Below are 26,350 nucleotides of genomic sequence, written 5' to 3' on the forward strand. Positions count from 1 at the left end.
GTGAAATAAAGTGAAGAAACCTGACCTTATCCACAGAAACATTAGCTAAGCATAGCAATGTTACTTCTGTGGAAGCAAGAGAAGTAAACTGCACTAGTAAGACACCAATTATCCAACAATTTTTGCCATGGAAATCAAGACTTCAACATTGAGGGTGTTGCAAGCAAGAAGCTCCAGAGGTGCAGGTGATTTCCTCAGTTATTCATTTTGAAATTCCAATCACATAAAATGTTGCCCGATTTATGTGGGTGTAAATACAAATTTTTGGTCACAGCAAAATCCATAAACCAAAATACAAAGCTCTTCAATTCCTTAAAAAAGACTTACCTTTATTGCCATTTCACTTATTATACATTTAACTAGGGGGAAACAATCATGATTACTAAAATACAAAACAATGCATTGTAAGATTCTACAGTATACAAGAGGCATTGAGACATAAGTAAACCGAATGTTTTAATAAGCAGCTTTTAGTAATGCAAACTTTATTTACAAAACATTTACTTCATGCCATGCGTCCTGATTCTCGAACAGAATCAACATTTTCAAGTTTAACAAGAACTTCATAAAAGGAAGATGAACAAACAGTATGAGTGTTAAAGGCTCAAAGAAAGACATTACTATGGATTCTAAAACCTAAAAAAGGACAGGTTAAGTTATTACAATACCGCAATCTGCACAGAGAAACTGTACACTAAAATCCTAGAATAACACTTCAATGTTTTAGTGGTTAGGAAGCCTAGAATATATACAAATAATTGTGCCACAATACTTAACAAATAGTCCACATATTATACAATGATTTTTTTTTATACATACAGGGTAGGGTTGGGCAACGTAACAGCTTTATGGTACAGCTCTATTGGCGGTTGCTCTTTATTCTCTCCAGCCTCTTCTTCAGGTCATCAAGATTGGTGGCAGGGGAGGAAGAACGCGAGGGGCTGTGTGAGTGTGACTGCTCCTGATGGTAATGCTCACGGGACTCTTTCAGCTGGGTCAGCTTGCTGTGAAGCATGTCTGTAGAGGAAGCCACCGAAGGCTTGGACAGCAGGGAGGTCAGCGGAGGCCTGTCGTCATCCTCATGCTGCTGCCAATCGCAATAGATCATGATTAGCTACTTTAGAAATGACTGAATACAAAAAGCACAAGTTCAGGGATACTTGATAAAGGTGACATGATAAAGGATTGAATCAAATCCACTTAAATGCACAGCTCAGGAACTGTAATTGTAGCACAATACAGACCACCACCGTATGAAAATTCTGGCTGCCAAAAGAATAAGCTACCTTTGTGTTGTTTTCCAGTCCATGGCGTTGTCTTAGTATTTTCAGTCTCTCGTAGTACACAGCAGGCTTCAGCTCTTCTCCATTGGCGTTTAGTGGTACAGAGCTGGAGCCTGAAACATAATCTGTAGTATGCTGGGGAATAACTTGGGTGGGAGAGAGGAGAAAGACACGAAGTGGTTAAAAATCTAAATATCTTCTACAGCCAAGTTTGTCAGTATCAAATATTACTTTAACCCTTGTGAATTTGTATCTCATCGAGAAAAACTATTAAATTTACATATTCTCTTTACACCTAGTGAGCGAAAAGTAAAAGCAAGCCGTTCTAGTGAGGACAACGTGGCAGCACCCATACCAGGATTGGACGGCTGGGTCCTGCCTTTGCCTTCACGCTCAGACTCAATCATACGCAGGCCTCTCTCCACATAGCTCTGGAAAAACTGTGATGTGTTCCGTAGGAAAGGCTCCAGGTCTGCATCTGAGTACTTCTGTTTATATTCATATAGCTCAGTGAGTCCCTGTTGATATGACAAACAAATGGATTCTGACAAGCCCTTACATATGGTGACTCGTATGTCTTTCTAGCTGGCAATATATGACTATGAAAAAAAATACATCCTTGATATAGGATAGCAATTTGTTTTCAAAGCTTTTTGAAGGGGGGCAGATCAACTAATTTTATTCCTTAAAGTGAGCATTGACTGAAGTCTAAAAAGTTGTTTGCCCCAAAGATAGGACATACACCACTTTGTATGTAATAGTTTAATCTTTTTTTGTACCACCTTCAAAGTTGTGAACATTTCATTCTCAATGCCATTCCCTCAAAGTATACAGTTAATCATATGTAAACATTAAGTATGCCAGATACAGAAAGTGTAAAAAAATAAATAAATAAATAAATGCAGCCTCACTTCAAAGTGCAGGTAACCTAAAATAATTATGTACCTAAGCAAAAGGTTCATCTGAGGTTGATATATCCTTCTCAAGTCATGGCATGAGGTCAAAGTAATCTATAGTATCCATCTGTAGTGTACTATAGAAGCAGGCCAATAACTACACACAAAAAAGGTGCATGCTTTTAAGTATACAATAATGCTAGGTAGGTAAAGTAGCAGCTTTACTAGGGGTGAAATGTCTTAAAAAATGAGTCTCTTAAAATAAACTGCAAAGACCACCAACTCTATCAATTTAAGAACATTCTCTTCAATGTATTGTTGGTATCTGAAAGCCCTTAGTAAAACTAAAACTAAGAGAGGTAAACTGAAAAACTTATCTACAAGTGATCTTAAAAGTGAGCGTTTTTATAACAAGGGATACCCGTACCTCCTTTGTGTTCTCCTTGGACCCAATCTTTTTGAAGATTTCAGACAGGATATCACTTACTTTTGCTTTGGACATCTTCTCATCCTATATGTAAAGAGAGAACGGACTTAGACTTTTCATGGAAAAAGGCATTTGTATACATACATTTATTTGTGTGTAAATGTACCGTCCGTATAGCTCCCTTCTCAGTTCCCCTGTCAGACTTTGTGCCTGACAGGTTGCTGGAATGCTTCACCACCCGCCTCAGGTGCGATTCCAACTCAGACTCGTTCTTGTTTTCAATCATTGACATGTGATCCAGGATCTGTGTGCAAAGTAATGAAAGTCAGTATTTTACTGCTCTTTAAAGGGTCTAGTGCATTGGTTTGCCATTCCAGTAACCTAAAACTCTCCATTAGCCATTGCAAGCAACCAGTTCCTTGGTGTCACACTGCATGTCTGCAACATTCTGAACCAGATGCAAAAACCCATTTGTTCATGTCAAAATTGCACATTTAAGAGGTAGCACACCTTGGCACCAGTCAGCCTGCAGAGAGTGTGCAACAGTGTCTTTAGGGTCCTATGAGGTACATCACTCTTCAGCTGTTTCAGTTTCTCCTTGGGGAACACCTTCATGAAGTTGTGAACATCCAAGAGAATGCGATCCAAGTTGATGGTGCCTATGGTCTCTGGCAGGAACCGGATCATTCTCCACAGACACTGGGGCACATATTAAAAGAAAAAAAGTGATGCTACAGGGAAGTGTTTTACACATTCCGTACTTTAAATTTGCAGTGGGGGGCTGTACCAAAAAGAGATTTGTTTCCTTGCCCCTCAATCCAATTTACCTTCATTACAAGTTCAGAAAATTTTGGAGAGCCTGCTGTGGAAATAAGGCTGTCCTGAAGCAGCACAAGGAGAGCACTAGAACAGAAAAACCATACAAATGTCATTGAAAGACCCTGTTAAAGTGTGTGAATGTTACATCATTGGGCCAATCCTTGAGCTTGGCAGGAGGACCGAGCCTTTTCAGAAGTAGCAGCTCACCTCAAGATATTAGTCTGATCAGACTTCTCCAGCACACGAACGACCAGCAGATTCACAGAACGAATGAGCTGCTGGCCATCCTCAATGTCCTCTACACGGGCGTCCAGCATCAACGTGATTAGACCGTGCATCAGGTCCTTCAGCACACCCATGGAGGCCTCCCGTGCCAGGCTCTCCATTGAGAACAGCTGAAATGAAGCAACAAACATGGTAGGCTTCTGACAGCCAGATTCACCACACTCAAGAGTCATGGGTTAGCAGCAGCCTTGCAGCTAACTTGCTGTAACTAGCTAGGTATTAGTAACCCTTGACTTGGGAGAAGGGGTTTCAGACATGACTAAAAATACATTCCTAGGCTGAGCACTTCCAGTCAGATGGCCCCTGTGCACTTATGCTTATCGTCAGGAGTCAGTGTGGAGCAGATCCGCCACTGCAGAGCCACCCCACCCACTGGTGCAACTCATCACTCTGGAGAGCTCAGATGCAAGGAGGGTTGCAAGTCAAGCCCTTTATCCCAAACTGCAAACAGTACACAGTTACAGCATGAGTTCAGGAACTGATGCCAACAAACCCTTGCACTAAAAAAAAAAGACAGCAAATTAACAGATCAAAGGTTACTCTGAATATGAGGCAACACAGTAAAGAATAACCCCTAACAATAAGGCTGAATTCTCAAAATTGCAGACTGGAAAACCCATGCAGGCAGGACCGTTTATGCATGGTAAGCCGGCTTGGCCCGTGCTTCTGTGATGATGCAACTTTAGTGCAAAAGTGGCAAGAAATATTAAGGCAGTCTTTGTGTTCCTCTAAACAGACTCACAGAAAGCATGTTTCCAATGATGCAGCTGTACAACTTGAAGATTTCTTTCTTATCCAGCCGGTCATCTGCCATGTGTGTGTTGTAAATGAGCCGAAGCTGCATGAAGGTGGCAATGAGGAACTGGTCAATGTGGCCTGACATGGCCTCTGCCTTGTCCTCCTGGCGCAGCACTTCATCAATCTGTTTGGTTGCAAAACAAGAAATCCCGCTGAGCACAACTCAGTAACACAGAATGCAGTGCGACCCTGAACACAAATGCATGGAAAAGATGCAAATCAAAGGCTGTACCTGTGCTAGGGCCTGGATGCTAGCATTGATGTCTCCACTAGCCACTTGTGAGATGACAAAGTTGATGGTGGAAGCAGTGCTGTTATGAAGGTCATCAAACTGAGGGGACACTGCACGCATCCTGCAACAACATCACCACCAGTTTAATATCCCCACAAATCAACTTCAATTCTGTTTTTTAAATAGATAAAATATAGTAAAAATACCAGACAAGACTCAGATTTACATCAACTTAAGCAGCAAAATAGTATAATTAAACTCAAAATTCAGTAGAGAGAAAAAGTTTAAGACACAAACAAGAGTTAAAGTGACAGAAGTACTCACTTTGGCTCTGGGATCATTACAGGCTCCAGGAGCTCATCTAGTTTATGCTGTACTAGGTCAGGTAGCTCGCTCACTCTGGTGTGATCATTCTCAATCATGTCAAGATCCAGCTGAAACTCCTTAGTAATGGAGGGAGGAGACTGCTCCACATGAGCATTCTGGGCCCGTGCCTGACTATAGGAGAGACATAAGGTTTTGATACACAGCAGTCAGTGTGTCTAGTACAAGCAAAGTAACTGCACTTTGTTTTGATCCTTGAATTTAGCCTTCCTTCAACCATTGAGAGCTTAAACCTTAAGATGAGCTCTCCAGTTTTCATAGCTACATTAAGTACTTACATCCTGTAAGTGCGATACATAATTCTGTCCATGGAAAGCAGAGGAAAAAAAAATCAGGAGAGAAGAGACTCAAGATCAAGATTTTACAGAGCAGAATGGAGAGTGAGGAAAAAAAAAAAAAGGTGCTGTAGAAATAAATAATCCACAGAAGTAACAACATACAGAAGAAATCTAAGTGCATGCTGCATTACATACTTGAGCTTGTTAGGGACTTCATCTGGTGGTGGCGGCTTCCGCATGAGGCTGGCGTTGGAGTTTCCTGGTTGTGCTCTTTGAGCCCTCTCCTCCACCTGCCGGGCAGGTGCAGCAGGTGTCTTCTTGGCAGAACGCTTGATCCTTTCCTCCAGCATACTCATATCCTTCTCTGAAAGCTGTTAACAGTATGGTTTAGTTTAACTAGAGGGCACTTCAACACCTTCACTTCAAGGGCTCCATTTGCTACAAGTTCCCTGTGTGTCTGGGAAGAACAGCTGCACACTGTTAGAAGGGGCTTTATTTGACTGACATCCTGTTTCATTTATGGCAAATCCTATTATGGCAGATTAAAATAATTCTAAATCTTTCCAATGAGCAGTACAAAGTTCAGTTATTTTTGTTTCAACTGTAACTGCACAGAAATTGTGAGAAGTAACCAAAGAATATTTTAGTTGTGGTCCAGGTGGGATAAGTACAGCAGATTTTTGTTGTCCCCATCCCCAAAGAAACAATATTCAGCTGTCTGGACCCTCAATTTAAGCCTCCTTTGACCACTTGGTGGTTCAACTTTTGGAACCTGATCATCTCCCAGGAGCAAAATTTGACTCTAAAGGAATTTCCAAAACACTTACATTGCCAATGAGTTTGAAGACCTGGTCCCCACATACATTGTACACAACTACCACAGTGTTGAGGGCCGCGTTGCGCACAGATGTATCTCGGTCCCCGATATGAATTGCTATTTCCTTGAGGGATTTTGCAGGGGTGGGTTGGCAAACATTCATTCCATATGACTCGATCAAACAGCCAAGTTCTTCTAAACATTCTGCGTAAGGAGAAGACGATTTTAGTAAGGACTCAAGATTCGATGTTCAAAAATCCGCAATTAAAAATGCCATGCTTTCCCTTACCTGCACGCTGTTTTGAATTCTTGGACTTGGTACCCTCCATGAGAAAGGTAAAAACCTTGCTCGCAGGGTAAACCTTGCACAACATGGTAAGAATGGCACGCACATCTTTACGGACCACATCTTTTGGTTCCCCAACCTGAGTGGATAAAGGTGAGCTCAAATAACCTCAGTAGGACATTGGCTTCTTCACATAACAGAAAGCAACCCAAAAGTATTCATCTTAGGATATATCAAGTGACGAAAATTTGCTGAGAACAGCCTTTAGGACACAGACCGCTAATATATAGCAAAGTAGGGACTAGTCCACAGCTGCATTATTATAAACCAAGTCACAAGGTAAGATATCTGCAGTAATTCTACAATCCTGAAGCAATTTAAGATAATCTTGGTGGCACACCAGAATGGAACAGTAGACTCACTTTCAAGATAAGGTAAGGGATAAAAGATGAAGCTTCAAACTCATTTAAGTGGTAGTTTTCACGACTGAGCATTGAGAAAAGCAGCTTCAGGTACTCCAGAGCCTTCATCAGCACACTGGTGTTGGTGTCAAAGAAACGCAGCGTAAACCACTTCAGGATGAGGTCCAGGCAGCTAATAGTGGCTTCCTTCTCATCCTCCATGTGCTTCACAGAAAACAAAAAGTTACACCTAATGCTGTCAAAGGTTAGCATACACTATTCCATAAATTAAACACTTTTGCAGATGTTTGTGGTTTATCATTAAATTACATAATGATATTTACATGGTCTAGTTGCCTTGTAAGAACAGAACCAATTGTTAAGAGTAATAATTCTCATATTTGAAAGAAAGTGCCTGTCAGATTGTTCAGGAAAAACCAAGTACAATTCTGCAATTTCATAAATGAAGGTATATTACCTCAATCATGGCACTGATGGCTTTCACATGGTGCTGGAAGTCAAAGTGGAACAGCTCATCTTGTAACCACTTAGCCAAACAAGTAGACATTTGATTCTTCAGCTGCTCTACATACTCATCACGAGGTGTCAAGAAGTTCCACTTTAGAACCTGCAGGGCAAGGATTAATATGTTCATACACATGTAAATACCCAGGTACACCGTCAACCTGAGGGCGCTGAAAGCTAAGACAGACCTTAAGTGCCTTCTCTTCCTTTATCCTTTGTTCCTTCCCACTGGGGATCATGATGAAGATGGGACCAGATTTGTCCTCTTCATCTTTAGCACTGGTCTTAACTGGAGCCTTCTTCCCAAGAACATTCTGTGAAGACAAGTGTTTACTAACTTTATTGCTAAAAACATATTCTGCACTTTCAGACCCACATAACATGCAGTAGATAAGTATGTGAACAGGGTTGGCATTAATAGGATCCACTGAAGTGACTTGACAAGATATGCAAGGCCCACTACTATAAAACTTTAAAAACCCAGTGAACAACCTTCCCAAGGTGTGATATTACTGGTTCCAACCAGTGATTTATACCAGCAGTACCTGTTTACTTGACTTCCCTTTTGATAATCTGGTAGGTTTACTGAAACTATCATCTTTATCCACGCTTCCGTTCAACTCTTGGGAGGTGTTCTATCAATAGAAAAATCAGTTCATGAGCAGGAAAACCTGGGACATCTTAAAGGGTCCCTCAGACTACTACACCAGTATAGAATATACTGATCTTGGAGAAAGTCACACAAAGGTCTCCAACAGAAATTGCTTGTCATTTTAAATTTGTATTTTATAATGGACTTTCTATGGGGGGGCAGTGGCACAGCAGGCTTGGCCAGGTCCCACTCTTCAACAGACTGGCATCCCATCCTGGGTGTGTTCCCTCCCCATCCAGCCTTATGCCCTGTGTTGCCGAGTTAGGCTCCAGTTGGGACGAGCGGTTTCAGCCAGTGTGCAAGATAATGGACTGTCAGACCATAATGGACTCATATCTGACGCATATTACTGGTTCTTCTGATCTTACTATATCCTTATGATCAACTTGTTAAAATTTCTACATTAAAGAGACATTCCCCATTTCAAACCTCAGGCACCTGTGAAAACCTGTGGGTCTATCTTGGAAATGCAAAACCCCACCAGTGAATCATTACCAACCCCGGTTAAGAGATTAGCCAATTAACTAAAAATTAAATTCGTTGGAACTTGCATGGCTCTAGAAATACATAAGATTTACCCATGAGAATCACTTGTCTTGATGGCAACACTTCTCTGTGAAAATTGCTGGAATAAAAACTAAGGACTGAGACTCCAGTGCCAACACAAGCTTAGGAAAGTGCAAGATTGTGTAAATTTCTAAAATGGTAAACATTTGGAGGAAAAAAAATTGATAGATCACCTTAGGCTATTACAATTCATACTTCCATTTTGAGATTAGTGATAATTATTAAAAGTACTACTTTAGTAGTAAAAGTAGTAAGAGGGCTCCTCTTCCATAATACCTCCTCTACCAAAAACAATTCTCTATAGGAGGAGGGGGAAATAAGTGTGAGACAGATTTTTAGAAAGAACATCCTGAAAACAGGATTAAGTAGAGCAACAAAGGGAATAGTTTTCACCTTTCCTTTGGCAGGTGGTCCACCAGGCTTTACTTTCTTTGTGTCCGATTTAGACTCAAAAACTCCAGAATCTTCACTGACTGACTGGGATTTACCTGGAGCTTTAAAAAACAAATGTCATAGAAATACTAAATGAGTACAGAAAAACAAATGGGTAAGTTCAGTACACAAGTCCCTTAAAACTCAATTTACATTTAAAACAAGATCTGTGCAAAACTGCCTCCACACAATTTATTAAATACAAGTATAGCACATGCAGTCGTTAAACTGCTAAAAAGTCTTCTTCCCCTCTATGGAAGGAAAGTGGACAAACCTGGAGAAGCCTTTGGAGGTGGGGCGCTGGGTGCAGCTTTGGCAGGGCCAGCTTTGGCAGGACCAGCTGGTTTGGCCGGCATGACAGCTCGAGCCTTCTCCAACATGGCTACCACCTGGTCCTTAGAAGCTGGCTGAAGGATGGGGGGGGAAGACATCTTACGCATGGACCAAAGCCACTTTCCTTCACCAGAAATTAAGCTATATATTCAATTTGGGCAGTAGCAACACAGAAAAGGTGCACAAAAAAGTAGACACTAAATTCTGCATTATTGTTTCAGGAAGCCAGTTGCAGTTTCAGCTCAGGACCCCACCTTAAGTTTGCCAGTGGCTTTGAGCATCTTCTCATAGCTTAAGTGCATCATGAAGGTTGGAAGTGCATCCTGGGCCTTCTTGCGAACATCTCCATTGCGGTCTTCCAGACAGGCATACAGATAGGGCACACAGAACATGAGGTCTGGAGAAACCACACGCAGTGTTGGGAGCTTCTCTGCCAGCCAAGCCAGCACCTATAGGGGAGAGCACCAGGACTAAGGTTTTTAATTTAGTAAGAGACTCAAGACTATAGTCTGTGCAAATTTATGTAATCTAAGATTGAATAAAACTTTAATCCAACTTGCAAGTGACCTTTCTGAAACCTTAGATACTTCATCATTGTATGCAATACAATGAAATTTTGTGTGGCAGCCATCAGAACAGCAGCAGCAGAGAAAACAGTTAAAATAGATTAAAACTTTGAAGTCCTCAGTCCTTCACAGCCTTGGGGGTGGATCTGACAGAGTAAGAGGTGGCAACTGGCTTCTGTGATCAGTTTCTCTGGTTGGGCAAAGAGGGTGTGATGGAGACCAAGGCTCTAGGAAAGAAGCTGTTCCTCAGTTCCTTAGATAGCTATATTATACTCAATTCTACCTACCTCCTGCCTGAGGAAGGGATTCTCCTTCTTCAGCTCCTCAGACAGGTCTTCTCCCTCCAACCACTCCTTCATGCCTGTCTGCTCCACCCAAGCATTCAGCGTTGTCAAGGCAGCAGCGCGCACATTGGCCTGGAGGAGAGATGGCAAAAGCGAATGAGAAAAACTTGAGCTATGAAGCCGACATGCATACACAACACTACTTCCCATGCATCACCTTGCTATCTCCAAGCACTGTAATAATGGGTATCCCCAAGTTCTTCACATGCTGCTTCAAAGCTGGGCCCATCGCTGTGGCAATCTGCTGCAGTATCGACAGCGTCTGCTGAACCTGAGAGGTATCAAACGCCATAAAGTCATTTCAAACTAGAGCCAGTTGCAGCAAAAAATTTTTTTTACAGTAAACATGTTACAATGTCAATACTCAGAAGACTACAGAAAATTGTGAACATACTTCAAATAAAGTCATGTGGTTAACACCCCAGAGCCACTAAGTATCTATCATGCCAACGGCATACTTCATACCAGAATCTTATTAGAATCGTTGAGGCGACCCTTCAGCGCCATAGGAAGCTCGCCCACATTTGGTTGTATGAACTTGGCCTCGGAAATGATTGCTGTGACCTCTTCAAGTCCCTCTTTTCGAATTTTCCAGTTTTTATCTCCTATTTTTGACACCATTTCAGATGTCACCTTCTCACTGAAAGGAAAAGGTCAGTCACCCAAACTGCAAAATAATTTGTCTAAAGCAACAGTATCTGCAAATCTTGCAAAGCTTTGGTGAAACCATTAGTGCCCATGTGTGCAAGTTGTATGCAATTTTCTACAGTTTTCAGCTAATCAGAATTTGATGTCTGAACATTAAAAAAGCAAGTTTGTAAGCTGTTAAATCATTTTACTATTCTTTCAGGTATCAATGAAAAGGAATGGTGAAACAGTCAAGTCTAATAGAAAGAGATACACATAGAAGACAAACCTGATATCAGTTCGAGGGAGAAGGTCCATGAAGTCACCACTACCGCCCTCGTCTTCTTGCTCTTCAATCTCCTCTCCCTCATCCTCTGCTCCTTTCTTTGAGAAACCTCTGATAGAGGCTGGTGGAGACTGACCCTGCATCTGAAGGTACCAAAATCTCAGAGTGATGCACAAAAATAAATTCACATTGCTTCAGAAGCCATGGTGAGAGATGACGGGATATAAAGACAATATAGAAAACTGATTTTACACAATATGTTGTAGTTTATGACAAGGTAATTTTGACAAAATGCAGACCATTTCGATTCTGAAGCCGATACATACTTTCTCAAATTCAGAATCAATCTGAGCTAGGAGAGCTGGCTTTTCATCCTCAAAGAACATGCGCAGGGGGGGACCCATGTAGAGATACATAACTCCCAAAAGTGCAATGGCAGCTGTCCTCACAGCCTAACACAGAAGAAAACTTTAGCCAACAGCAAGAAGAAATGCACACTGTTGAATAAGCACATTTTCCAAACTTCTTACATATTCCCCACAACGTAAAATATAGCACTGCCTATACATACCAGATGTTTGTATACTCACAGGATTGGTGGCACCCAAAGCAGTTTTGACATTATTAATAAATCCTTTCACATTTATCCTGAAGAGCAAATAACAGCATTTTAGTATTGTATAAATGTAACAGACCTTTCCTATGTAAATTACTTACAAAAGTATGAGTTCTGGAGACATACCCTGAAAATCCAAATTCTTTCATGGCATTTGCCAGCCAGTTCAATGCTTCAGCCTGGTTTTTAGGATTCTTCTGTGCAAAAGCTAAGGACACAACCTATAATAGAGAGATTTTCATTTTTACAAAGCATGGAGGGGAGAGGAAAAACAAAGTAAATGCAAACACCCAAACTGCTGGAGGTCTCCTGTGATCAACACATATAGATGTATTGACTGGTTGTTTTGGTTGCCTTTACTAAAGGGTCTTCAACTTATAACACATATGGTTTCAGACATTCAGAAAACTCATTTCTAGTTTACAAAAAACAGCAGCTGAAAGCAGACATGGTGGCAGGCTAATGCCAACAAGGATTTACCTGTTCCGCAGTCCAGGGAAGGGAGCACGCCTCTCCAATGGCAGTCAGGGCCTCCTTGGCCTTCACTCCACACTTGATATCTCCCACCTTATCTACCAGCCCATCCAGCACCACAAGTGCAGAGGTCTTGGAGAAATTACCCTTCTGTGCAATTAGCCCCACAATGTGAAGCTTCATCTGCATCACCTGAACCCAATAGAAAATGCAGGAAACAGTGATAACTATGCTTTGACAACACATACATATAGCTCCAAAGGAAGAAAAAGTTATACCTGAAAGTTAGTCTCTTTCCAGCCTGGTTTCTTCGCAAGCATCCTGACAAGAGCCTGGCAAGGCATCTCGCTTTTGTCCATTTGTTCAACAGCCTGAAAATGACAAAATTACACTAATCCCATGTATATAGTGCTTGTAACAAGACAATGCTGTATTTAGGCAAGGCTAACCAGCATAACAGAGTACTACAAATATTTCTGTCATCTAAGTGCATTTAAAAAAAACTGAAAAATTCACCCTTTGGAACTCCTCCATGCTGGCCAGTCTCTCTTTCCAGTTAGCACTGTCCAACATCTGCATACAGGAAGCAGGAAGCACAGCAGCAGACTTCTCCTCGCACACCTCAAGCTGAGAAAAATAATGACAATTAAGAGGACATCAGCAACATTGAAGAACAACCCCTTGCTGTGTTTGCATATACTTACAGAGAGCTCCGTCTCCACTATTTCTTTAACTTCTGAGGTTTTCTTTCCTTTAGCACTGACTGCTGCCACAGGTTTTGCCTTCTTGGGTGGTCCAGCAGGCTGCCAGATCAGTTCAGAAAAATCAATACAATTTCATGGATAATTCTGCATTAGGACACAAAAACATCTGGAGATGGAGAACTACTGTGTTATTCACCTTGGCTGCAGGGGCTTTCTTAGGAGGAGCAGAGGCAGGCTTTGCAGGAACCTCAACAGGGGGCTGGGCTTTTGATGTTGATTTCTCCTTTTCTGCCACTACTTTCTTTCCACCTACCAGTTCTACTTTATCAGCACATTCTTTTATCTGTTCAAGGATTCAGAAACACATTAATGCCATTGTAACCCACATCAGTAAAAATAAGCTAATGAATTTTGACTTCTTGCCAACATTGAGTCATGTAATTGTATCACGTTGAACAGTTATTACATAGCGCTACAGATTAGTCATGACAGATTAAGTTGTACCATTTGACAATTTGATAAGTCTCAACCTTTAAGCACTTGTCTGTCACATTGAAAGCATCACCAGCCAACTCAATGAGCCATAACTACAACCTGGATCATAGCTGTGCATTACACTATTTACATTTATTCATTTAGCAGATGCTTTTCTCCAAAGCAACTCCAATGAACTAACTCTATGTAGTGTTATCAGCCCACACTCCTTATTCACCATGGTGAGACTTACACTGCTAGATATGGGTCACTCACCCACACATCAGTGGGACACACTGTCACACACACTATGGGGGAACCTGAACAGCATGTCTGGATTGGGAGAGGAAACTAGAGCACCTGGAGGAAACCCATGCAGATACAGGAAGAACATGCAAACTCCACACAGACTAAGTGGGGATCGAAGCCACGTTCTCTCGCACTACCCAGGCGCTGTGAGACAGCAGCGCTACTCGCTGTAGCGCCGTGCCGCCCTGTATACTACATTGACTAACACTTTTGTTTAGTCGTATGTTACAATAGTCATAATTCTTTTCATGTTTACAAAATTATACATCTGTCGTCAGCCTACAATGCACACCATAGCACAAATGAAAATCCATTGTGATAAAACATGCATAGTATAATGCATAAAATATATGGAAAGGCTTCCCTTTCAAGCCCAAGAATTTGCAAATAAAATTCTTCTACATTCATGTGCAGGAAGTAAAGATTTGACAAAGGGTAGACTGAGGAACTTGCAACTTCAATGAAAAATTGCCTTAACACTTCTCCTTCAAAAGAACTTGGCACTGACAACTTCATACCTAAAACAATTATAGTAACAAGACCCCACTTCCATGGATTTCAGACAAAATTTTATAGTTCATGTATCAGTATTTGTTATTACCTTGTTGATATGTACTTAAGTAATGTTGTAAATGCAATATGAACCTAGAAGATATGCTGTGGGTAATGTAATTTGTAACATATGATATGTATGGTGAAGTTTGCCTTTTTCATGTAAATACAGGTTGCTTTGCACTTCACTATAGACTTTTGCAGACACCTCTTTCCCTAATTAACTTTCTCAAAGGGTACTCCCATCTTACCTGATGGAAGCATTGGTTTTTTTTTGGGGGGTAAATCGCATTAAATTTAAAGTACATTCTCAATTTAACAAGTTAAAGACTTGTTGGTACATATTTGACAAAATACAGACTGCAATCCATTGCCATCCTTCTCCATAAGTTTAGATCTCAGGCTGCAATTCAGATATCTTCAGATGAAGAAGTATTTGTCAACAAAAACTACTAAAAATTATATAGCTCACCTTGTCAAGCTTAAGCTTGTCAAGATCAGTCAAGAAGGGGTTGACCGCTTTCTCTCCTACCACCTTCATAGCTGTACCCAGAGCTTCGAAGGCAGCATCTCTCACTTCAGGGGCAGAGTCGTTCACTTGCTGAAAAAGCCAGAATATTCAGTAAGAATTTGTCCAAACTGAAACAAAGGAAACAGCTGACTTGAGGGAAAAGAAATACTACAGAACGTATAACTAAGAGAACTGAGCTGGGGAAAGGGATCATACCTTAAGAAATGCTGCACAGAATGGTTTAAGAAGACTTTTGGGTAACGTGGAAGGGGTGCAATGACAAAAGCTTCTTGCCAAGAAGAGCGAAGCCTGTTGTTTAATAGAGGGATTCTTGTTGTCCATCACAGCCAAAATATCTTCACTTAGATTTTGTAGAGATGTCTACAAGATTAAGAACAAATCACAATTAGCAAGTGTCTTGTACATAGGAAAATGGGTAGTACCGCAGTTAGAGCCACCACCTTCTGATTAAAGAAACCCAGTTTGAATACCTGCTCTTGCCAAGTACCTCTAAGCAAGGTACTTACCCAAGCCGTTGCAGTAAAAACGTATCAAGTAGCTTAGCATACAAAATTCAGCCTGTAATTCACCTCAGAGAAAGGCATCATCTAAATAAACAAGTGTGTACTGAATAAGATCATACTAGTGTATTAGTCAATCAGAATAATGAGATGGCACCAACCTTAACACCAAGTCATTGAAACCTTGAAAAACCAGAACCATTCTGACTCACTGTTAGGAAGACTGCATCAATAGCCTCTTGTAAGGCCTGGACAACTTGTGGTTTCTTCTCCTTAAACTTCTCCAAAATGGTTGGCACCACCTTTAAAAACAGAGTGGTCAAATTAGAATCGCAAAGAGAACAAACACTTCAATTTAACGAATAAACAAGATTTGAACGTCAAAGAGAAACTTACATGGCTTGCATATGTCCCAAACTTCTTCCTAAGACCAGAAGCCAGTCCAGCCAAGCATTTGGCCGCTAGTGTCACTAGCATTACATTAGCATCTTTGCCAATAACCTGGGGGGGGGGGGGGGGGTAGATAGATAAATAAAGAGCACCATTCACTAATACATGGCAGAACAAGCACAAAAACTTCTTACCTTTTTAAGTGCTCTGACCAGGTCACCATAGTCCCCATTTTCTAATTTAAGGTTCTTTGTCAAGGATTCCAATGCTTCCAAAGCTTCTTTCCTCTCCTGCCATTTTTTGGCCTCCTGAAAAGAAGATTCAAAACAAACTTTACATCTGAGAGGATTGCAGTTCTGAAATTTATTCTCTTAGGAATTAATTTGCTCTTCAGGAAAAGACCTTCAGCTATACAGCCCATAAACAGAGGAATAGTCTAAAGTTATGGTTGAAGAAACCCATTAAACCAAGTTACAGATACTCAAAACCCAATTATTTTCTAGCACACCAGATGTGAGGCCGTTGGTGCTGCTGTCTTCCTACATGAGAGAAACATAAACGCACACATACAGACATGTTTGTTTTTCTCCCACTTCAACTGCCAAAATGACACCGCAGGAATGATCACCACCAGATCAACCTGCAGATGCTCACTGCTGTCACCATCTGACTTAAAGTTTAGTTACTGCCCACATACTGATCATACAGGAGACCAACTATCCTCTCTAGAAACTGTGTAAAATGTCTCTCTCTAAATATGTGACCCTGGACTTCCATAACATTTCTCTTCTGTACTAGTTTTAGGAGTCATTTCTTCCACTCTTAACTAAGATTAGTAGATGCATACTGTGCTGCAGGGCTATGCACTGCAGTATACAGCAAGCAGAGACAAGCTGTTGGGCTGAGCACTATAATTAAAAAAAAAAAAAAAAAAAAAAAAAAAAAGCTGAACAGAGTAACAATCATACAAGTATAAAAAGCACTGCCTTGCCAGCTAATACTGTAATTTAAATAAGAAGCGCTTCAAACTTACAATTTTTTCATAGAAGTCTTTGGGCACCTTTGAAAGAATCTCTACAGCCTCCAAAAGCTCATACGGGTCAACCTGCTGAGCACATTCTTCATCATCACCTACAAGAAAAGATCAATCATATTACAGCATAATCTAGGAATAAGAGGAAAGCAAGATATCTAGCTGTCTACTGGACCACAACACCAAACATTCATATAGTACATCTTCAATGCAATAGTGGCACAAATTTTCAAAATCCACACCAAATGGTATGAATGAACTAGCCCAGGAAGCCAACATTACCACTTAATACCATTTTGATAGATGTGTTACAACCACACAGAAAGTACTGATCATCAGATTTGTAAGAAAACGTCAAAATCCCCACAGTTAACAGAAAAAGCTGTATAAATCACAAAAGCCATACCATCAACCTCATCTCCACCAGCTGCCTGCTGCTGCTCAAACTTAGCTTTCAGGTCTTGCTGTGAGCGCAGGAAACGGCTCTGCTTAGGGGCCGATGCTGGTAGTTTCACCCACTCCTCTTCCAACTCTTTCAACTGAAAGAGACATTTGTTTCAATTCAAGTAATTAGTCACTTGCTGGTTGGCATCTTTGGCAATTTAACCTTCAGAGGGAAACATGGCTATGAACCATGCGACGTGATAATCCTACAAAAGACGCTAACATGTATTAAACATGCACAAATCCAGTCGTAAGTAAAAGTGATCTCGCCTTCCATGCAGTGGACTACTGTGGAAGGATGGGAGGGGGGGGTTAAAAATTAAAAACCCAGATCTGTGTTCAATAATCCTGCAGAACAGTCCATCCCCAGGACAAACTATACGGAAGGAAGGAGATCCGTTTGTCTGAAAATCCTTTGTTCAACATTTTGTACACCACTCACACAAATACACAATGTTTTGAAAATGTAAATAAATTTGAACATAGCTGTGAACATTCCTGAACAATAGAAGTCTGATCAGTGTGGCACAACCTGTGAACAAAAGGTTGTTTCCCAAGTTGAGAGAGGGATTCACCAAGTCTGGGTCATATCAGCAAATATAGCATATGTTTATATTCACTTAGCAGATGCCTTCCTCCAAAGCGACTTACTGACTGGTACTACATAGTGTTATCAGCCCACACACCTTATTCACCGCGGTGACTTACACTGCTAGATGCACTACTTACAATGGGTCACTCATTCATACATCAGTGGAAAAAACACACACTCATATACTAAGGGGAAACCTGAACAGCATGTCTTTGGACTGTGGGAGGAAACCGGAGCACCCAGAGGAAACCCACTCAGACATGGGGAGAACATGCAAACTCCACACAGACTGAGCTGGGATTGAACCCACGTTCTCTCGTACCACTCAGGCGCTGCAAGACAGCAGCGCTACTCGCTGTGACACGTCTGCCCACTCTTCAAAGTTTGTACTCACAGACACCCGTTTCTGGGTTTTATCTTCATTAACATTTGAATTGTTTCCCCAATTTTTATTTATAAAAAAAAAAAAAAAAAAGTTGGCTGTCATCCGTTGTTCAAAATCCACTGTTGTTCCACAGAAATTAATGTTTTACTAACTGCGATACTATGAATCTACTGCTATTCAGCCTAAAAGATAATTATCCTTACATGCTGTGACAAACCTTACTCAGAGCAATTAATAAGGCTTAAGAACCACACCCTTAACAACAACAAGAGTTCACTGACCATGGGAGTGAGACTGTTTAACCACTACTTATTTCATATGTACAGAGGAAAATTGACTGTTCACATGAAAATATTTACCTTGACACAACATCTTTTTTTTTTTTTTTTTTTTTGTAAGAAACCAAAACACTTCAAAATCACATTTATTCATTTTAGCAGACACTTTTCTCCAAAGCAACTTCCAACGAGCTCTATGTAGTATCATCAGCCCACACAACTTATTCACCGTGGTGACTTACACTGCTACATACACTTACACTGGGTCACTCATCTGTACATCAGTGAAACATTCACTCTCACACACACTCACACAGTGATTATAGAGTCACCAAACCACCTGAACAACATGTCAATTGTGGGAGGAAACTGGGGCACCCAGAAGAAACCCATGCAGGCAGGAGAACATAAACTCCACACAGACCGAGCAGGGATTGAACCCATATACACTCACACCACCCAGGCATTGTGAGACAGCAGCACTACTCTTTGTGCCACTATGGTACATACAATAGGTAAGATACCAGATTAGATATACAATGCCTAAGAAACCAATTACTCCCTCATGCAACCTTAAGGAATTAGGTTTCCAAAACGAAATACTTCCCTTTAACAGCATTTTATACCTTACCTGGACAGAATTGATGTTCTGTAGGGGTGGCCGAAGAGCATCACGGATCCACTTATAGATCTCTACTGCAAGCAATTTGGCTTCATCTCTGACAGCTTTTTCTCGAGATTCAAACAGTTTTGGCAACACTTTCACAATTGGCTTGAGGGTAATAATCTTGGAGCCAAATTCACTACGGGGAATATAAGTTAAGACATTAGAGCAAGAATAAAGTTCAATCCTCCACACTAAACATATTACAATATCTCAAAACCCTAAGAGGCAATATAGAAAGCATCATGTCTCCCATTTCTGAAAAATCTAATGGAGCAAGTACATCCTTTCAGATGCAAACTCATGAAAACTCACCAAAGTGCTTTCCTTATAGTTTCAACACATGCCACAACAATCTTGGGATTTTTATTATCCAGCCCCTTGACCAGCTCCTCTTGGACCACATCTGCCTTCTCTATCTCTATATAGATCAAGCAGATGTCTGTACCCAGCTCCTTGGCTCGAGCTTTGGGCTGATTGAACACTTTACTGACCACTCCAGAGACCACTTCACCAGTTGTCCTGAAAAAGTACATTTGCAATGTTAGATTAAATATAAAAGCTTACTGGTCATTAATGAAAACATGACAAAGAAGGACTTTTCCCTTAGTTCTAAAAATGACAGGCCTAAAAAAAAAAGAAACCCACCATACTACCCATTAACCGTTGAAAAAGGCATTGTTAATGCCGAGCTAAGTTTTTACCTCATCTTAATGCAAGACGGGGGCTAATGCTATTAAGATACATTAAGATGAGGTCCCTTCTCCACAGTATAGTTCAGTGCTTCCAGTTTTATAGCTAAATGATACACAGGAGGTTAACTGTAAGATGTGTCAAAGTGGACAAAGTTAACCAACATGTGCCATGAGTCAAGTTTTGTTGTGGAAGAATTACACTTTAAAAACTACATAGACTGCTTTAAGAACTGCTGGAGTCAGATTTCAGCTTTTTTACATAAAGGCTATTACAGCATTACAGTGATCAACTTAACATGGTAGCAAATACTTCTGAGGACTACCAACAAAAACCTTTATACAAACATTTGTTTATTTTAAAGAGTGATGAGGACATCCAAAGAAATAATTTAAAAAAACCAAGGCATACTATTACTTAGACACAGGACTGTTTTGCAAGACTTATGGTAAGCAGCACACTAGTGAACTTTGTGGCAACAATAGGTCCAATTATTGATCGGTGTTCTTGGCATTTTAAGCAATCTGATCCACATACAGAGTATAAAATCCTTGAGTCAAAAAGTCTTGGGCTGATCATTTCACATAAATAGGTCTGATGACACTCCACAAATAACTTAAGGATCCTATCTACTCTGTTGCTGCTCTCAGGGTCCAACAAGGAATACTGTATTAACAAAGAAACAGAGACCCATAAAAACAGCTGTGGATTTCTTTTAACCACAGACGTGACTAAACCGTTCCTAACCAATCACACAACGTGCTTTGTCATTCAACTTAAATACAAGAAAGTACTCACTTGCCAGCCACATGAGCATTCTCAACGTAAGCAAGCGCAGCCTCTAGGCCCTTGAGCTGAGCCACAGCATTGGAGTCCGTTACAAACTTTTTTATCAGTCCCAAATATTTGCCCCATTCAGGGCTTTTCTCATCCTCTATTCTCTGGAATAGCTTCAGGGCCTCCTCATACCCATTTAATCTGGCTTTCCATACCTAGAAGTGAAAAAAGGTACAATGGTAAAATATATAAGCATCAAAAGAGTAGTATAATAATCTGATTAAAAAAAAAGGTTTGCAAAGCATATCCAAAAAGTAAGATGCTTCCCATTTTTATTCTACCACAGGTATTGCTAAAGATAACCCAATTTGATGCTCTAATTTATGCAGACAATCACTTGAGATCTAAAGCTACATTACTAATAATACCCTTCAAAACCAAGAGACTTGATTCTTCACACCAGTAGTTTAAAGGCTCAATGTTTGTGAGTCTTTCATTTTTAAAAAGTTTACTCTAGCTGAACATATATATGTGCAAATCCGAGAGGCCATCACAAGAAAAGAAGAAAAAAAAAAAAAAAAAAAAAAAAAAAAAAAAAAAAAAAACTCACAAATTAAAAGCAGAGAATGATTCATATGCAAACAGTCTGGCTACACACACCGCACTGGGCTGAAAAACCAAAATTAACAGAAAGCAACGAGTTTCAGGAAAGTCATGAACAGCACAGCGTTTAAGAACACTCACCTTGTGCTCACATTTCTGATCAGTGGGCAACTTCATCCATTCACTGTCATCCCCCATGGTGTTCTGTATCACTTTGACTTAAATATTTAACTGTGGGGAAGATCAGAAAAAACATGAGCATTGTAATATTGGTAAATATTGCAGCATTCAATTTTACTCAGAAAAAAATGTATAGACATCCACAGCCATGGAATTCTAATAAAGTCTTAAGTCCCTAAAGCAATACTAAAAAAGGGTTCAAGACATTTGAGAAGTTTTTCAATATATATAATCATAGCTAAGCTGATGTTCATTTCTAAATCACACAGGGTGACATTTCTGAAACAAAAAGAGCAAGTTGGAGTCAACTGCAAAGACTAACTGCTTTAACCTCTTCTGTATACATATCCTACTGGCAAATGGAAAAATATATGAAATTTTCCATCTTAAGATAGAGTGCAGAAATGAACGTCAAACAAAAAAACACAAATGCTGCAGGAAAATTCGCAAACAGAAATTCAACATGACACAAAATGCAGTTACACCAAAGTAAATAAAATAGCAAAATGACAAAAACAACCTTTTAAAGTTACAGAAAACCGTAAAACTGAAGTGAGAATAGAATGCTTTATACTAGCAAACATTTTAATTGCAATTTTAATCACTTGGTGCAGAAATACTGCCTAGGGGCATGAAATTTTGGCAGCCAGGATTTAGTGGAAACTCGCAAAAAAAATGGTAGGTTATTCTGCAAGAAGATCAAGGAAAGGCCATGACAAACATGCGCTGCTGAATGTTTTACAGCCTCGCAAAAGAATTCATCCTTCTTCCCGCTTCATCCGAAGGTGAAGGAGCAATAGGAGCCACTTGCAGTGAAGTTAAAAACTTGCATACAGTAGCAGTACATTTACATTTATTCATGTACTGACGCGACTTACAATGCTAACGTTACAATTATTTACACAGCTTATATTACTGGAATACAAAGATGAAGATGTGATGCAGGGAAAAAAAAAAAACTTAAAAAGCAAAGCTGCTGAAGCAAATGCACTTCGGGTATCAAATTTCAAGAGCACTTCAGCATAATAGACACATGATGCAAGATGATGGATATTAGTGAGTGACTGAAACGTGTTGTGCCAAGTGGGGAGTTACAGGGAGGGAGCCGAGAGCACAGTTTGTATGAGCAGGAAACACAACGACGACGACGACGACGTCCACAGAGAAAGTGGCGAGACGCGCTTCTCGGCCCATTACAGCCGCGGAGGCACAGCGATCGAAACCACGCAACGGATGGGCCTTTTACCGCACGAGCGCTACAGGCTACAGTATGTATCTGCACCACCACCATCCGGCATCCCCTCCCCCGTGATGTGAACGAGCGGCTTGGAGCACTGCGCTTGGCGGGCACCCAGCTCCGTTTCTCCGAGGAGACTGAGCTCAAGGTCCACGCCATCCATTCCGTGCAACAGACTTTAGGGGAGGGGAGGAATGGCATGCGATTTTAAGACCACCACTGACACTGTTGGGAGCTTTACAGAAGCTGAGAAGGTCCAAATCGCAGTGAGTGCCAGTACATTCTGATATTCTTCACGGAACAAAAACCCTAACATGGATGGCGTTAGCCGGCAGCTGAGCACCCAGCAGCAGGCAGCCTCATGAAAACGGTCAAATAAAATGAGGCCGAACAAGAATGAATGCAATAGAATATACTGGAGAAATTTCAACGGGACATGATGGTTCATGGGAGCGAAGAGGTAATAATCGGATAATGCAGAGCTCACGAAGAGCTGAAAAAGCAACGGGGCGGCCATTGTATGAGGATGTTTACGAAAGGCGCTGAGCTGTGGATCTGCGGATCTGCTAGCTGGGCGGCTAAACTAAAGGCGCAGCCACACGACGGATGCTGATGCTAATGCTAACGCTAACAAACTGAACGGCCGCGACTGCCTTCGTGGAAGGTGCTGCTCGTTCGGTGAGACAGACGGGTGTACAGGTGTGTATCCATAGCCTATGCTCTGCTGTCTGTGCAAGTCGCCCTCTCTGGCGGCATCGTCCGCTCCCATTGCGGGCCCGCAGCGAACGAGCTCGGCCTTCAACGCCATTAGTACGCACACGACAACCGACAGGGCCCGTCGCCCAAGCAGGACCCGACCCATAACTAACAACTAGAACAACAGGGGACTAGTGACACTGCGCGGCGCCCCGCTGCTTCACCACATCCCCACGCCATTGTTTTCAGCACAGCCGGGGCTCCTAGTGTCCCCCCCCCCGAGACGGCCAGGCCGCGAAGGCACCGCACCGCACGCCACACACCGATGCCTAGCGGAGGATCTCCGGGCCGCCGCGCCCGAGCGTGTCCGGTCCCGCGACGGGTAAATCGAAGCGCTAAACGTCACCGTGCCACTTTACCTGCGCGTCTGAGAGGACGGCGGAGGGTGTCTGCAGCTGATGCGGGATCATGAGCTACGCCGGGCCGCTATGAAACGCCTTCGAGGGCGGAGAGTCCGAGGGAGGGGCTCGGGCGGAGACAACGATAACTGAGCGGAGCGGAGCGGGAAGAAGAGCTGGAGGAGTAGCGAGCCCGCGCACGCAGGCGCGCACCCGCTCCAACAAGGGCTGTGCGCCAACACACGTTTTTAAACCATGTACACCGCCACACAATAAATATTATTACTAGCTTATAAATAAATGCTTATCCCAAGGCAGGGTCATAGTGGTCAGAAATCTACATGGTAAGCACTGACTGGTCGAGGATACACCCCGGACGGGATACTGACTGTTTGTCGCAGGACAATCTGAATCTCTCTTTTTCCACTCACCCCAATCTGATACAAATGCCTTTGACTGTGGATGAAACGGAGGAAAATGAAATCTGCACACGGATGGGTTCGAAGCTACCACGCTGACTGCCAGTTTACAGTCCTGATTGACAGAACACATTGTCAAAAGCAACTTATAACGCAATACACCAATTTACAAAGAAGTGTTCTGTCACTGCATCAGTTCAGGTTAAACACCTTAATCCAGGGTATTGCAACAGTTGTGGAATTCAAATCAGCAACCCTCAGAACTTCTCGAACCATGACACTACTTGCCCTAATATTGTCACTATATATATATATATATGTAAATACATACACACACACACATATATATAGAATCCATCATACTTTCTACAGTAATTCTCTGTATTCATATTAATATGACAATTCTAAGACCACACAATACATACATACATAGCTCAATAACTGAATGGTTTTTCCACTTTACCACCTGAAATAAGCCAGCAGGTGATCTGGTAAAAGTACCTTGTCAGGCAATCATGTGATATTCCAGTAGTTGCATTATTTACTTTCCACATTCTGTAAAATAGAAATAGTATTTTGTTTCTACACATAGCAGCTTCAATGAAACTGCCATAATTTTGAGGTGTTCCGTTTGTGCGTGATTTTCAATATCAGTTTTTACCCACTATTTTTAACTGTGCTGTGTACTACCATCTTCAAGACTTGAACTTTGCCTCCGTACTTTTCACTGTGCAACTGTCAGATGATGCAAAGGATCTATTTTTACTGGTGTGTCAGAAGGTTGTCTCCCAGACGGAGTTGTTCCCTTGTAATCTAAAAGTTACCAGTTCCAATTCCACACCTCCTGCAATACCCTTGATCCAGGGACTTACTCTGAACAAGGATAGAATGCAGTGCAAGTGGGTAAATCATTATCAAGTTGATTAACATTGCAAGGTGTCTTGGGCAAAAGAGTCAGGTAAGCAAAGATTAATAAGAAATGACAGCTCACAAACCCAGCAGTAATGAGAGCACAAGCTACACTGTGGGTTTGTGACATACAGCCAGTATCATCCAGGTATTAATCATGGGAGCACCCAAATCACTACAGTAAAGGTAAGGCTAATAAGGAGCATTTATTTATTACTTAGCGCTACAAGTTGTTCAACTTGTCCTGATGACTTACTGCATATCAGTCATAACAGATCTTAAACGAATATTACTACTACTATGAAGCCATAGGCAGTGTTTAACTAGGCTAGACCATGGGTATTCAATTCATAGTTAAATTTGTCACATGATGATAATTCTCAACAACTGCTTCCACCGCTAGAGAGCACCTGAAATTAACCAGCTCGAATTTTGCCCAATATGGAAGATAATGATTGTGTCCAAACATGACAGTATTAGAACAAAACAAAATTGTAACTGAGACAAGAAGAACTTGAAGAGAGCAACAGCAAAACTGGACCTCTCTCTCACACACCGCCCAATCCAATGCACGCCGCATTGTTTGTTGACACATCATCATGCGTACGGGTGGCTTAGACTAACTTAGTACGTCAGTTAACAGCGACGACAGTATTTAAATTAAAGAAGGTGTAGTTATCGACCGACGGCTAAATGCATAAACAGCATCTAAACAAAACATACGCGGCATAAACAACACAGTCGTAGTGATAGAATGTGTGAAAGCCTACGCGCTCCTACTAGTCTTATTATTTCAGATATTCGTAGTAATGTACGAAACACATGTGGAAAATGTTACCTCAAGAGTCTCTGCGCTGCGTAAACACAAAAAAAAAAGCTTTTATTCAACGTGCAGAAAACAAAATAAACGCGCTCCCTAGATCCTCTTGTACGTTATGGCATGTCAGTGTAAAACCTTCGTTTGAAAATACTTAGGCTGTAGTAAGGGCAACGCTGATTGGCTAAAAATGGACCAACATTCTACAGCTCGATTGGTTAGTTTGAATTAAAGGTGCCCCCCCCCCCCCCACACACTTTTTTTGTGTACGAAAGGAAAGTCAGCGGATCGGACGGAGTTTTACGCATTGATTTGAACTCAGAGGTAGTTGTGTTTTATTTTATATTTTATTAGTGGCATGACAGTTTTCAGGATTCATTTAATTATTGAATAAAGATTTTAATAATGGGAAATGATGAATGGAAAAATTTTTACC

General features: G+C 41.2%; 1 protein-coding gene and 1 non-coding gene across 8 annotated transcripts; both read right to left on the reverse strand.

Moving 5' to 3' along the window:
* Positions 1 to 443: 443 nt before the first annotated feature.
* Positions 444 to 26,046, reverse strand: ckap5 (cytoskeleton associated protein 5). Of its 7 annotated transcripts, none has more exons than XM_018763838.1 (46): positions 25,936 to 26,046; positions 21,400 to 21,489; positions 20,677 to 20,870; positions 19,501 to 19,707; positions 19,153 to 19,324; positions 17,229 to 17,361; positions 16,823 to 16,920; positions 15,984 to 16,097; positions 15,796 to 15,900; positions 15,612 to 15,701; positions 15,095 to 15,259; positions 14,840 to 14,968; positions 13,229 to 13,375; positions 13,033 to 13,131; positions 12,845 to 12,955; positions 12,607 to 12,699; positions 12,335 to 12,520; positions 11,981 to 12,075; positions 11,829 to 11,886; positions 11,565 to 11,690; positions 11,242 to 11,381; positions 10,791 to 10,965; positions 10,483 to 10,596; positions 10,269 to 10,397; positions 9,670 to 9,864; positions 9,357 to 9,489; positions 9,044 to 9,144; positions 7,977 to 8,066; positions 7,620 to 7,745; positions 7,385 to 7,534; positions 6,928 to 7,131; positions 6,509 to 6,644; positions 6,230 to 6,423; positions 5,598 to 5,773; positions 5,403 to 5,426; positions 5,065 to 5,238; positions 4,741 to 4,861; positions 4,453 to 4,632; positions 3,633 to 3,820; positions 3,434 to 3,509; positions 3,117 to 3,305; positions 2,773 to 2,910; positions 2,607 to 2,690; positions 1,639 to 1,801; positions 1,287 to 1,429; positions 444 to 1,087 (listed from the first exon to the last, which is right to left on the reverse strand). In XM_018763838.1, exons 2-46 carry the CDS (start codon positions 21,454 to 21,456, stop codon positions 860 to 862), a joined length of 6,150 nt encoding a protein of 2,049 aa, XP_018619354.1. In that variant the 5' UTR covers positions 21,457 to 21,489; positions 25,936 to 26,046; the 3' UTR covers positions 444 to 859. The 7 variants fall into 7 exon arrangements, with proteins under 7 accessions (XP_018619354.1, XP_018619355.1, XP_018619353.1 ...); XM_018763839.1 differs by lacking the exon at positions 25,936 to 26,046 and adding an exon at positions 23,791 to 24,011 and having other exon boundaries at positions 444 to 1,084; XM_018763837.1 differs by lacking the exon at positions 25,936 to 26,046 and adding an exon at positions 23,791 to 24,010.
* LOC114911957 (small nucleolar RNA SNORD67) lies at positions 3,998 to 4,106 on the reverse strand. Its single transcript, XR_003798020.1, has one exon. It is a non-coding gene; the product is annotated as a small nucleolar RNA SNORD67 (small nucleolar RNA).
* Positions 26,047 to 26,350: the final 304 nt, after the last annotated feature.

The sequence above is a fragment of the Scleropages formosus genome, chromosome 11 (assembly GCF_900964775.1).
Source record: "Scleropages formosus chromosome 11, fSclFor1.1, whole genome shotgun sequence".
Lineage (NCBI taxonomy): Eukaryota > Metazoa > Chordata > Actinopteri > Osteoglossiformes > Osteoglossidae > Scleropages > Scleropages formosus.

Bases quoted from the DNA above. Each gene is read 5' to 3' on its own strand.
- ckap5 (XM_018763838.1), bottom strand. From the start codon at position 21,456: ATGGGGGATGACAGTGAATGGATGAAGTTGCCCACTGATCAGAAATGT. The intron at 9,865-10,268 runs GTAGGTAGAATT...TCTCCCCTATAG, and splicing joins ATCCCTTCCTCAGGCAGGAG to GTGCTGGCTTGGCTGGCAGA. The intron at 8,067-9,043 runs GTGAAAACTATT...TTCTATTGATAG, and splicing joins GACCACCTGCCAAAGGAAAG to AACACCTCCCAAGAGTTGAA.